The 13,537-nt window shown below is 36.2% G+C and overlaps 1 protein-coding gene across 3 annotated transcripts in view; it reads right to left on the bottom strand.

Annotated features, from left to right (window-relative positions):
* TBCK (TBC1 domain containing kinase) overlaps positions 1-13,537 on the bottom strand; it is a 187,804-nt gene that overhangs the window by 20,022 nt on the left and 154,245 nt on the right. For all 3 annotated transcript variants that reach the window (XM_065907571.1, XM_065907572.1, XM_065907570.1), the window contains one exon: positions 7,111-7,270. In XM_065907571.1, the coding sequence (XP_065763643.1) occupies positions 7,111-7,270 (160 nt within the window). The remainder of the gene's footprint in view (positions 1-7,110; positions 7,271-13,537) is intronic.

Genomic DNA, 13,537 nt, shown 5'->3' with positions numbered 1-13,537 from the left:
GGGACAGTGGGGGTATCCTGAAGGTAACAAACTCTATAACTTAAAATCAACATAAAAAATTTACAACATAAAATTTTCTATCTTAATCATTTTAGGCGTACAATTCAGTGGTATTAAGTATATTCACAATGCTGTATAACTGTAACAGGGAAGAGTCTATTTTGACTTTTCCATGCTAGATCTGCTTCTTTGGCAGGTTTTGTTATTACAATCACACATAATGACCTGCCTCAGAGAATCCTGCCCCTCTGCCTGACTGTTCAGCTGAAGTGCCTTTGTTCAGAACCCTGTCCACCTGTAGATGGCAGGAAGGAAGAAATTAACATGTCCCCTGCCTGAGGCTTGCCATTTTAGGAGATACTTAGAAGATTAAATGGCCTTTTTACTTTGCTTCCTCACCTCCTCCCATTTCTTATCCATAAAAGAACCTGGCATCCAGACCCCAACAAGATGGTCTTTTTGAGACATTAGTCTGCCATCTACTTGGTCAGCTGGTTTTCTGAATAAAGTCGTATTCCTTGCCTTAACACCTCATCTCTCGGATTCACTGGCCTCTTGTGCAGTGAGCAGAGCAAGCTTGGACCCAGTAACGTGACCACTGGCCATTTCCATTTTTTTTTTTAATCATTAATGGGAAACTCTGTACCCATTAAGTAATAAAAAATCCCATTCTCTCAGCCCTTAGACCCCTAGTAGTACTAATTTACTTTCTGAATCTATGAATTTGCCTATTTTAGATATTTTATGTAAGGGGAATCATAATATATATCACAATATATTTGTCTTTTATGTGTTTGTCTTATTTATACTGTTTTTGAAGGCTCATGGCAAATAGATGGGGAAACAATGGAAACAGTGAGAGACTTTATTTTTGGTGGCTCCAAAATCACTGCAGATGGTGACTGTAGCCATGAAATTAAAAGCCGCTTACTCCTTGGAAGAAAAGCTATGACCAACCTAGACAGCATATTAAAAAGCAGAGACATTACTTTGCCAACAAAGGCCTGTCCAGTCAAAGCTATGGTTTTTCCAGTAGTCATGTATGGATGTGAGAGCTGGACTATAAAGAAAGTTGAGCACCAAAGAACTGATACTTTTGAATTGTGGTGTTGGAGAAGACCCTTGAGAGTTCCTTGGACTGCAAGGAGATCCAACCTGTCAATCCTAAAGGAAATCAGTCCTGAATATTCATTGGAAGGACTGATGCTGAAGCTGAAACCCCAATACTTTGACCATCTGATGTGAAGAACTAACTCATTGGAAAAGACCCTGATGCTGGGAAAGATTGAAGGTGGGAAGAGAAGAAGATGACAGAGATTGAGATGGTTGGATAGCATCATCGATGTGATGGATATAAGTTTGAGTAAACTCCAGGAGTTGGTGATGGACAGGGAAGCCTGGTGTGCTGAAGTCCATGGGGTTGCAAAGAGTTGGACACGACTGAGCGACTGAACTGAACTGAAGGCTCATCCAAGTTGTAGTGTGTATCAGAACTTCATTCCAAAGTACATTATATGTATATACCACACTTTGTTTATTTATTCATGTCTTGAACGACACTTGGGTTGTTTCTACTTTTGGACATCATAAATAATGCTATGAAAAATGGCATACAAATATCCTGTTTAAGTCCATGTTTTCAGTTCTTTTGGGTATTTACCTAAGAGCAGAATTGCTTTTTATACAATAATTCTATGCTTACATTTTGAAGGAACTGCCAAACTATTAAACTGCTTTCTATATAAGCTACATAACTTTACATTCTCCCCACACCCCCAAGCCAATGTACCTAGGTTCCAATTTCTCCAAGTTCTTGCCAACATTTGGGTGCAAAGTAGTATTTCACTGTGTCTTTGATTTGAATTTTCCTACACAGAGGATGAGACGGTTGGATGGTATCACCCACTCAATGGACATGGGTTTGGGTGAACTCCAGGAGTTGGTGATGGACAGGGAGGCCTGGTGTGCTGCAGTTCATGGGGTTGCAAAGAGTCAGACATGACTGAGCAACTGAACTGAACTCGATGACAAATGGTGTCAGGTATCTTTTCATGTGCTTATGGCCATTTGTATATCTTCTCCAGAGAAATGTCTAAAATGTCCCAAAATTTGTGCATTTAAAAATTTGATTGCCTTTCCTTTGTTGAGTTGTAGGAGTTGTTAGTGAACAGAAATATAACTAATGTTTGTGTGTTGATTTTGTATTCCAATAATAATCCTTTATAGATACATAATTTACAAATACTTTCTCCCATTTTGTGGGTGGCAAGGATTGTTGGCCACCATCAGAAACAGGATAAGGCGAAGAAAGATTCAACCCACAGCCTCAGAGGGAACATGGCTGACACCTTGATTTCAGACTTCTAGCATCTAGAACTACATTGTAGGAAGCCACCCAGTTTGTATTATTTTTAATGGCCTAGGAAACTAACATATGTTCATTTTTTATACCTTTTATTTCTTTTTCTTGCCTAATTGCTCTGGCAAGAATTAACACAAATCCTTCTCAAACCCGTCCAACAAACTGAACAGGAGAGAACCCTTCTTAACTCATGCTACAAATCAGCATCAATCTCCTGTCAAAGTCAAACAAGAACATTGCAAGAAAAGAAAACTACAGACAGAAACCCTTGATGACTACTGATGTAAAAACTTCAACAAAATACTAGCAAACTGAATTCAGGAGGCTACTGAAAGGATTATGTACCATGACTAAATGGAATTTGCACTAGGAATGCAAGGATAGTTAAATCTATGGATATCAATCAACATACCACATTCATAGAAGAAAGGGAAAAATCATAATTACAATTATCTCCACTGATGCAGAAAAGGCATTTAATAAAATTCAACACCATTCAATGATAAAATACTCAATAAACGTAGAAGAGAATTTCCTTAATGTGACAAAAGCTATGTATGAAAAAAATCCAACTAACATCATATTCAATGGTGAAAGACCAAAAGCTGTTTCCCTAAGGTCAGGAAGAAGACAAGGATGCCTGCTCTTGCCATTTCTATTCAAAAAAGTATAGAATCTACTTTTTTTCAATGTTTCTGTGGAAGAGTGGGAGATGAGCATTGCTCATTCTGCCATTTTGCTGATGTTACTTGCAAACTCTAGAACTTTTATACTATCATCATATATAAAATAGTACTTACCAAATTCACATATATGCAAATTATACAGTAGTGGAAAATAAAATTAATGGCTGAAACTAATTGAGTGCTTACTATTATCAGGCTGTATACTGAACCTCTTATTGCCTAATCTGCAATCTTTTCAACAATGCCATGAGGTAGGTATTTTCCCCCTCTTATAAAGGAATCAATGGTGACTCAGGGAGGTTAAACCATTTGCACAGTTTAACAGTTAGTAAGAAACAGAACAGAGCAGCTAATATAGTCTGACTAAAAAATCTTACATTTAAATAGCATCCTTCTAACAGTCAGGGTTCCAACAAGTCCTCAGGATAAATTGAGGGATTTTAACTTACAGTAAGATTAATTACAACATTATGGAATGTAAGAGAACCATATAGGATGATGTAGTAACCCCGCAACTACCAAAAAGCAGAGCTGTTGCCACCCCTAAAGTTAATGGGACCAGGGGCTGGAAAGTGAGTATAGAGAAGGTTTATTGTAAAGAAGCATTAACCCTTTAGTAGAGGAACACTGTAAAACTGAGACAACTTTGAGGGGAGAAACCAGGGGGATAAATATCCTGACCTCCCTCCCTCCCTCCCTCCCAAAACTTGTCAGAGGTCCCCATTAGCTCAATAACTGGAAGCCAGAAGACATGGAAGTCTGCCATCTTGTGCAGAGAGCAGGGTGAAGAAGAGTGGAGAATGGATCTACAATGGGAGGTAGGGTAAGTAAAAGATATCTAGTACCATGGATACATAGCAGAATTCTAGCAAATATGCTTTAAGTTGAGATGCCTCCAACTTAAGAGGAGGGTGAGGGGAGAGGAAGCATTAGTAAAGTCATACAGATCTATACAGCAGACAAAAAGATTATGGAACAATACAAGCAAATGAATATCAAAAGTTCTCTTTAGCTTCAAGATAAGGAAGCAAGATGAGAAAAATTATTAAAAGTACATCTGTGGACAAAGGAATGTCATTAGCCATTTCAATAAACAAAGGATGCTGCAGCCATAAAACCATCAACCACTGATGGTGTACGGTGAAGGGAATTACAGATGGAGAAAAATAGGATACTGGCCCTAGATAGTTAAGATGCATATCAAAGGAATAATTTCAATAAGTCCAGACTCTTGCATCTTGCCACACATAGAAAGGTACTAAAATCATTAGTACCACTGAGATGTCTGTTTTTGTGATCAGCAGTAATCTTTTGATGTTTGACTATATTTTTCCTCCCCCTTGGCAAAAACTCTATATCCTGGCTCCTCCCCTCCCTCTTTGGAACATTCCCTAAGAGCTGAGAGGCTGTATCTCCAGCTTAAGTTCTCACTAACTCTGCTGAATAAAACATGATTCTCAAATTTTAGATTGTGCATTTTTTTAGTTGACACATCTCTATACAAATATTTAAAACTGTTCCTCAAAAATTACTTTCTGACATTGGATTGAAGCATACAATCTGTTCAGTCACTTATCTGCAAGTATGAATAATCATGTAGAGTCTGAGGAAGAAGGAACTACTATGATAGCATCTGGTTTCTGATAAGGAAGACACTGGCTAATTTGTTAGGAAATCTGATGGCGCTTTATACCATTATTATCATATATTCTTATTACTTCATCTAAATAGTCTTGCTTCCGGATTTCCTTCATTTGTTGAACTTTTAAATGTATTCACATTGTTGATACACACATTTCACAACATGACATATGATCTATAGTTTATTACTTAATGAAAGAAATGAGTTACCCACTTATTTGTATATATGTTTTGACCTTTATGATAAAGTAAACTTAGAATAAACATAAGTCTAGAGATTAATACAATGAGTGGGATGTTTGGAGGCATTCGACACATTTCAGAAGATTCAGTTATACAGGTCCACTTGATACCATCTTTCAAATGGTTAATGCTTTCTGAAAGTAGAGCCTTAAGCTTGTTAGCACTTAGAGCATAATTGGGAGGAACTATTGTGATCCATGAAAAATTAGAACAAGTCTACTTTGAAAAAACAGGGCAAATGGCAGCATTCAGACTCAAAAGACTTACTTGCTCACTAACTTAAGAGTATGGCCTTACAGTCATAGAGACCCATGTTCTAGTCCTGGCTCGGACAGAAGCAAATTAGATAAACTGCAAATCTAAGTTTTCCTTGTACATAAAATGTGTAAATAATGCCTCCCTCATAGAACTGTTATGAAGAATAAGAAGAGATAACATGTAAAAGTACTTGTCACAGTGCCAAGTACACAGTCACCAGTCAGTAATTGGGATGATTATCACTGTGAACATTTCTTCCTGAAAGTTTCCTTGGCAATCCAGTGGTTAAGACTCTGCTTTCACTGTAGGGGATATGAGTTATACCCCTGGTCAGGGAACTAAGATTCTGTATGCCTCATGGTGCAGCCAAAATATAAATTTTTTTAAAGAAGTCCAGCTCATTTGGAGTAATAAAAAACAATTCTTCCTAAGGTTGTGTATTATGTGCAACCCAGAAATATGTGATTCTGAATACTCTTTCTGTGAGTTGAATGTATTGATACGCATTGTAATGGAAAATGGATATTTTTAATTGGAGTGATACGGCAATACGGATTAATGTAGCAGCAGCAATATTGGGTAATAGTAGTAATAATAATAATAAAAGCCAATTTACATAAAATAATTGAGATACCAAGGCTTCAGTTCTAAAATGTTCTCAGTTACTTATTAAAATTGCACATATAGCCATTTATTATACTGACTTTCTCTGAAATAGGTATATTTAGATTCCCTATCAGGTACTAGATACAGTGACATAAAAGAGAGATGAGTAATTTAAGACTTATATAGCTATTATTCACCCTGATATTTCTTTAGTTTGGTCAATTAAGCTTTTTTTTTTTTTTTTTTTTACCAAGGATGACTTTAATTTAGTGTCAAAAGCCAATACTTCTGCAACAAGATTATTAGATGCTTAAAACAGCCTATGACAAGAGTCTTAAAGTTCTCACTTGACTACATTTCCATAGATATCCTTTCTGGATTATTCAGTTTATTTACATAAGCTATCTTCAGGGAGCAAACTATCTCTGCTACTTTTTCAGGAGCAGATTCTTCTGTCCTTTTAGAAAAAGGGCCTGTCCTGGTTCAGTGTTGCCTACATCTAGATACGTCATTTTAAAAACAGCTTTATAGAGCTCTGATTGACATACAATAACTTATACATATTCAAAGTGTACATTTTAATGTTTGACTGAGGGATTTGTAAATAACTACATTTGGCTCTCATAGTCCATGTAGCCTCTAACTTGTCTTTTATGAAAAATAAAGGCTGATGTTTGGTAGAAACCAACACGATATTGTAAAGCACGTATCCTTCAATTAAAAATAAAAAATTAAAAAAAATAAAGGTGAAGTTTTTGACATCCAGAAACTACTCTGTTTCATGTTTCAAAAATCTTAAGAACATAGCCAGAAGAGAGCAATGCCATTTTACTGTTTCATATACTCCTCAACTGCTGCAAGTTGATATCCTTCCCAAATTCTCTACTACCATAAAGCTTTGAGCCTATAAGAAATAAAACCCACAAATCCAACAAATTCCATCATGATCAGCTTTCAGAACCACCAATCAAGTCCCACTGTTTTTCTCCAATGAAAGGAACTGAATTTACTTCTTGTAATTTCAGAAAACAGTTAAAAAACAGGACATCAAAACCAAAACAAAACATAGTAGGCTATCATTTGAAGTTTCCTAAGCTTAGCATTGATCCTAATGCTGTACAGTGAGGAAAACAAGCTTGAATTCTTTTACGGGGAAAAGGTAGACAATCTTTTTGATGTAAGAATATAGACAGATATTCAAAGCTCATTTGATTTGCAACCAGCTCCTGAAGAAATGACATTTAGACAACCTGCTGCAGTCGGCAGGTAAATAACTCATCATGAGGTCCACATGACATTTCTGAGCACACTCACCTCTGCTGTGTGTTTTGCTACATTCCCCACGATGACAATGACTTTCCCTCTGAAACTCTGGAGCGTGGCAGTGCAAGGTCCCTGAGTAAGCTCCCCTTCAGCAGTGAATGCAGTGCTGAATGGAATGTTGATGCTGCCTGAAATGTGACCCCGAACAAAACTGAGAAAAAAGGTTAAGGGAAACATTTATTTGTGTGCAGATTTGAATGTGTGAGAGAACTCACAGGGAATTAATTCTCAGAAGAGAGTACCATTAAAATCAAACAGAAATGGACTTGAAAATCCTCTGAACAGACAAAACCAGTTTAGTCATACAAGCAAAGATTAATTTAGCTTGTTTTGCAAGACAAGTGAGGCTAACTTGACCTGGGTCACTTAAAGTGTCTCTCTAAATTGATGTTTGATGCTCACTAACCATTTCCCTTTCATTTAAGAAAATTCTAATATTGTAACCAGTTACTGAAAAATAGTCACTGCTGCTTTTTACCTCTGAACCTTAATCCATGTTTTGGCTCAACTGCTCTTGGTTTGCAAACTGTCTTTTGGTGTGTATACAATAAACTTTTATTAATTACTACTTTATTAATTAACTTCTATTAATTACTACTTTAGTTATTCATTAGTTTCACTTTTTTTCCCCTGAACTTCTGACAGAAAGGAAAAAGATTAGCCAAAGGTGTAAATGAGACTTTCTTGATGAAACGAAATATTGTGAAAGTGATCAGAATGCAGCAAATCAATGGCAGTCACATAGGTTGTACAACATTCATGGCTTTCAATTCATTATTACTATTATTACTACTACTGTGATTATTTTAAAGCTCTATTACAAAAGCATGCAATTAAAAAGAGGACTCTTCCTATAGAGTCTATAGAGAAAGATATTATTATTATATCAGTCACTTTTTAAAAAAGCATAAATTAACAACTACAAAAACTGCTCTGAAAGAGATGTATATGATGCTTTGATAGGAACTGTCAATTTGACGAGGACAGGGAAGGTTTCCAGTAAAGAAATAAGTGATGGCTGAGGTAAAATTTGAATAATTGATAAAAGTTAGGCAACAGAATAGAATACAGGTGGTATAGGGTGGTGGAAGGGACAAACATTTCAGGCAGAAATGTGAGGTGTGTACTGGGGAGGCACATGACTAATCAAGAGAAAGAAAGGAAGGCCAGTATAGTAGAATGCAGAGAGCAGAGATAGAGTACTAGCCTGGAGATGAATGCAGAGGCCAGATCATAAGGCACCTTGCAGATCATGTTGTTAAAACTGGTCTTTCTCCTAGAGCAATGAAAATCAGGAAGTATTTTAAGTAGATAAGTAACAGATCACATTTGCACTTTGGCAACAAGTTGGAGAAAGGCTAGAAGGAGAGTGAATGTGAAGGTTAGCTTGTGAGACATCTGTCTAGGCTGTATCTTGTCTCCTCCTTATAATCACTGATGATGATCATGAAGAGATGTTTATGTTCAATAGAAGCATCTCCCCCTAAACTTCCACTTTAGATATGTTCTTTACAAAATAAAAAAGTCACAGCATTTTAAAAGGTTATATCACAAGCAATGAATATCTTCCCCCCACCAAAAAAAAAACTAATCAGTCATTGCTGTAGAAGGGCAAAAGTTATAATTGTTTATTGACATGTTAATTTCTCTACTGCCCCAGTTTGTAGGTTCATCTTTAGGGTACTACTTCTCTCTGTTTCTGTCAATCTCTCTTTTTCCTTCATTAACACAGAGAGGAGAAATTTAAGGCTCCTGCTCTCAAGATAGATGGTGGAGGTTGAACACATATCTTAAACGTCTAGTCAGCTGTTATTTCATTTTTCCTTAAAGAGAAGCATTTGGCACTAATAATGAGGGAAAGAATATAAAAAGTTCTGGAAAATGAAGTGAGAAATAGAATAGAAATCATTCCAGGTACACTGTTTAGTTAGAATATTCTAGAATGAACAGAGAATTTATGATCATAGGCAGATCACCCTTCAATTTCATCAGTTCTAGTTTTTTGAACATTTACAATGACTCAGTATTTAAAGTATCGGCTTCAGTATTCATGAACAGAAATGACTTTGTCCTCAGCATATAATTACTACAATAGCACTTTAATCTTTAATAAGGACATACCTTAAAATAAAAACTTTTGATTTTTCTCAAACTGTGAACAGGACAACTCAACTGTTTTCAGCAAAGGAATCTGCATCTGCCAGCCTGAGTCAGCTGCCAGAGAGAGTTTCTGTGTTTATCAAATAGCCAGTGTCAACCATGGACATTTTTCCTTTTTAGTGTTTTTTCAGTAGCAAAAACAATACAAATCTATACTAGTTAAATGCTCGAGCAGACACGTTTGCATTGCCTGCCCAAACCCTGCTTTCTTGCTTGAAAGGACCTCAGCCCCTGACCCTGATGAAAGGATGAGCCTAGGTGTCATGTTTGAGTCAGGTGACCCTGCCACAGTCAAGACTGACAGGATAGTAGGGAGGGCGAGGGTGAGGGTGGATTTCCGACACAGGCTGAGCCAACTAGATTCTCTCTCTTCAAAATCAAAGATAAAAGACAATGCTCAGACTGTGTTAAACTTATTTGAGTGCCTTTTCTACACATAATTTATTCAGCCACATGTTAAAGAATTAAATAAAATTATTTATTTTACAAGATAAAATCTATAAATATTTGGTTTAAAAAAAGTACCCACCTGTATCCAAATACCCAATATCTAATATCTGTATCTAAAATCATAGAGAAGAATCTAGATGAGTTTCTGGGTTCAATATCACCAATTTATTATGGGCTTTTAAAGAAGATTTTAGTCCAAGTTGCCTTTTAGTCACTACAAGTATGTCATAAATTTATCATTCTAGAATTTGCTTTTGTGCTTTACGGTTTGATGTTTAAAAAAAAATTCACTAGATTAAATGTTAAAATGCTGACAAAGTATGATGGCAACAGAGTCCTTTGGGTAAGAGAAAAGCTAGAATCCAAAATACAAAACTATTTCAAATTTTTTTAAGGCTATTTTAACACTTTGGACAATAAGACACAAAAGAAAAAAAATCTTAAACCACACTAAAAACCCATTTTTAGTTTAGTTCAATCAAAAAAATCCTGGAAAACATATAAAAGCACTCATCCAAGAACACTCTTGTCATAAAACTTATAGTGCAAATAAGATTGGGTAAATATGGATGCTTGTAGACAGAACGGTCAAACCTCTAAATAGCTGTTAACCGTGTGACTGGCAAATAGCAGAGGTAAATGAGACTGGTCTAGTTACACATTAATACATTTACAATGAACACTCTCTTCTTAAGTAAGCTGGACAATGAGACAGTTTTGGTTATTTAAAGATCTTGTTTCCTTGGTAATTATTTACATTTCACTGCCTACAACATAAATTCTCATATGACGCAAACATCATATGATGAGGTAGAACTTTTTTTAGGCAATTTCTAAACACATGAGAGGCTGTCAGACTGTATTGTAAAGGCAGGGAGTCAAAGATTTTTTAAAATCTTCAGTCTTTCATAATCATAATAAAGTATTAGGTGTTTGAAAAATGAACAAAAAACAGATTCTGTATATTCTGTGTTAGTAGGACAAATTAAGTACAGTGAAACACAAGACAATTTCTGACACATAGTGACTGATTAATCCTGGGCACAACATGGCAAGGAGAGCAAAATGATATAAGAATACACTGCGATATGCACTTTCTCCATGTTCAAAGGACTTCTATTTCATTGAACTGCAGTGTAGGAGGACAAATATGTGTAAGTTCTTTAGCTGACTCATTGGAAAAGACCCTGATGCTGGGAAACATTGACGGTAGGAGGAGAAGGGGACAACAGAGGATGAGATGGTTGGATGGCATCATTGGCTCGATGGACATAAGTTTGAGCAAGCTCTGGGAGTTGGTGATGGATGGGGAAGCCTGGCATGCTGCAGTCCATGGGGTTGCAAAGACTTGGACACGACTAAGCAACTGAGCTGAACTGAGAGAGGAACATGCAACAATATATTTTTTAGAACTGTGACTGTTATTTCATTGCTTTCCTCATATTCTAGACAAAAATTTGAGTTCACCACATTTGCCTTTTGCATTTGGGCTTCCCTGGGGGCTCAGGTGGTAAAGAATTTGCCTACACTCAAAGAGGTTCTATAGTGGGTGTACTACCCAACAGACAGACACTATACTATTTTACAAACAATAAACTTAAAAAGTCACGTATCTGGTTTAGAAACCAAGATTACAGAAGCCCAAGTATTTATGTGGTAAGTAGCCTCAATCATATATACATCTTGATAGTGTACTTATAATAATGTCCACCATAATTTTAAGATTGGTTTTGGCAAAAAACACAATAAAAACAATGGCACACATAAACGCTAGCTATTTTCCTTTCAGTGTTTATAAGACATTTTTGCTATTAGGATTTTCAATGATGAATTTGAAGGAGTTAAAAGATATAAGACATGATTAAAGAAGCTGATAGGAATTACAATGAAATCTCTTCTATGGAATAGAAATAGCTATAAAAACACAAAAGCATCTGATTACTATAGCAGTCACTGGGTCAGGTGTGTCTGCACCTTAAATATTTTTGTGTATGATAAAGGAGTTGGGTTATTAAAACAATATTAACAGGTAAGGATGATGTGTATTATCTTGTACATTTCTAAGATATGAAGACTTTCTTACAAGTCACTCTATACGATGGTACAAGAAGATGAATCACACTTTAATGAAGAATGCAGAAAAAATATCAGTTCTAAGAATAATATGGATACACGATATAGGTAAGTTACACAGGCAAAATTTCATATTCCAGAAAAATTCTTTACTAAAAGATTTAAAAATTCCTTTAATTGATGATTCAAAATTCAGTACAGAAATAATCTCACGTTTTCTAAATTCTAAAAGTGCACAGCAATTCTCACTTGCTGACATCACACTTCTATACACAAAGCATAATTATAGCTTACCAGACCAAGAAGGTATGCTCAGTTATATGTTGGCTTCTTTGTTTGCTATGTTAGCAAATTATAGTTAGTGTCAAAGACCTCAAAGTAAAGGCTATACCTTTAGTATATCAAAAGTCAAAAGCTTCCTATTATAAAAATTATACCCTTGAGATTTCATCGTTTTTCTTTGCTAAATCTATTGCTGCTTTCTTTGAATAGGATCACCATCTCCAAGTCACTCTAAAACCTCATTTTTGTCATCCCATTAGTGGTAACATTTAACTATACTGTACTCATAAATCCCATTGCCCTATCTCTATCCCATTACCACTTGCCTATTTCAGACACTCATTACTTTGGGCTTAGACTATAGCAATAGCTTTTTGTTTTCTCCAATTCTCTTTTCCTTTGGAAATCTACTTTATTCACAATATTGTTATATTAAAACATTTAAAACGAAGTTCTGATTACCACACCGATGCTGAGAAACCTTCCATGGCTGCTTACAGGACAAAGTCCAGATTTCTCAGTTCAGCCCTTATGAACAGAACCAAACTACTTCAGTTCCAACCAAACTGGATCACACCTGTTTCCAGTGCACGTTCTGCTAGTTCCTGTAGTTTTCCCTACCTAAATAGCTTTTCTCTATATTTAGTGTCCAAATATTACCTGTCTTTTGAGAATTCCCCCCATGAAAGTTTCCATTCCTACAGTCTCTGTACATCTCTCATGACAGCCCTTTGATCTTTTATAACACAGACTAATGTGGCTTTTCTGGTGGCTCAAAGGTAAAGAATCTGCCTGTCAATGTAGGAGATATGGGTTCGATCCCTGAGCTGGGAAGATCCCCTAGATAAGTGAATGGCAATCCTCTCCAATATTCATGCCTGGGAAATCCCATGGACAGAGGAGCTTAGCAGGCTAAAGAGGGCCGCAAGAGTCAGACATGACTTAGCGACTAAAACCACTAACACATACTAATATACCTGACTTTCATCAAGACTTTAAATGATTTATATAAAGGATCTGCATTTACCTCATCTATGAAACTCTTACAATGCTTAATTCAGTGTCTAGACTACATCTAACATATTTGCTGAGTGAACAGATTTCAGAATTGTGCCTAACCTAGAGTAACTAGTGTCAGGGGCAAATACACTAAATGCCTCCTGGCCTTCCGAGCTTGTGGCACCACTACCTGTCAATACTTGTGAGTGTCATGATATATAATCATCTTTTGTCAAAATACAGTATGAGGAAAAAGAAATAGCAACAGGAGTCATTTCCCTGGACTTTCTCCAGCATAGATACCAACCCAAAGGGCCCAGTAAAATTAGTTAATTTTAGGGCACAGCTAGAGACCTCACTCTCTGTGACTGGAAATATGAAGGAATATTTAAGTACAACAAATCTCTGGGTGATTCCATCCTTCTAGTCTTGCCTGCACCATTCCTTCCATAGT

Source organism: Muntiacus reevesi, chromosome 16 (assembly GCF_963930625.1).
Source record: "Muntiacus reevesi chromosome 16, mMunRee1.1, whole genome shotgun sequence".
Taxonomy (NCBI): Eukaryota; Metazoa; Chordata; class Mammalia; order Artiodactyla; family Cervidae; genus Muntiacus; species Muntiacus reevesi.
This window is presented reverse-complemented; position numbering and strand designations above follow the sequence as displayed.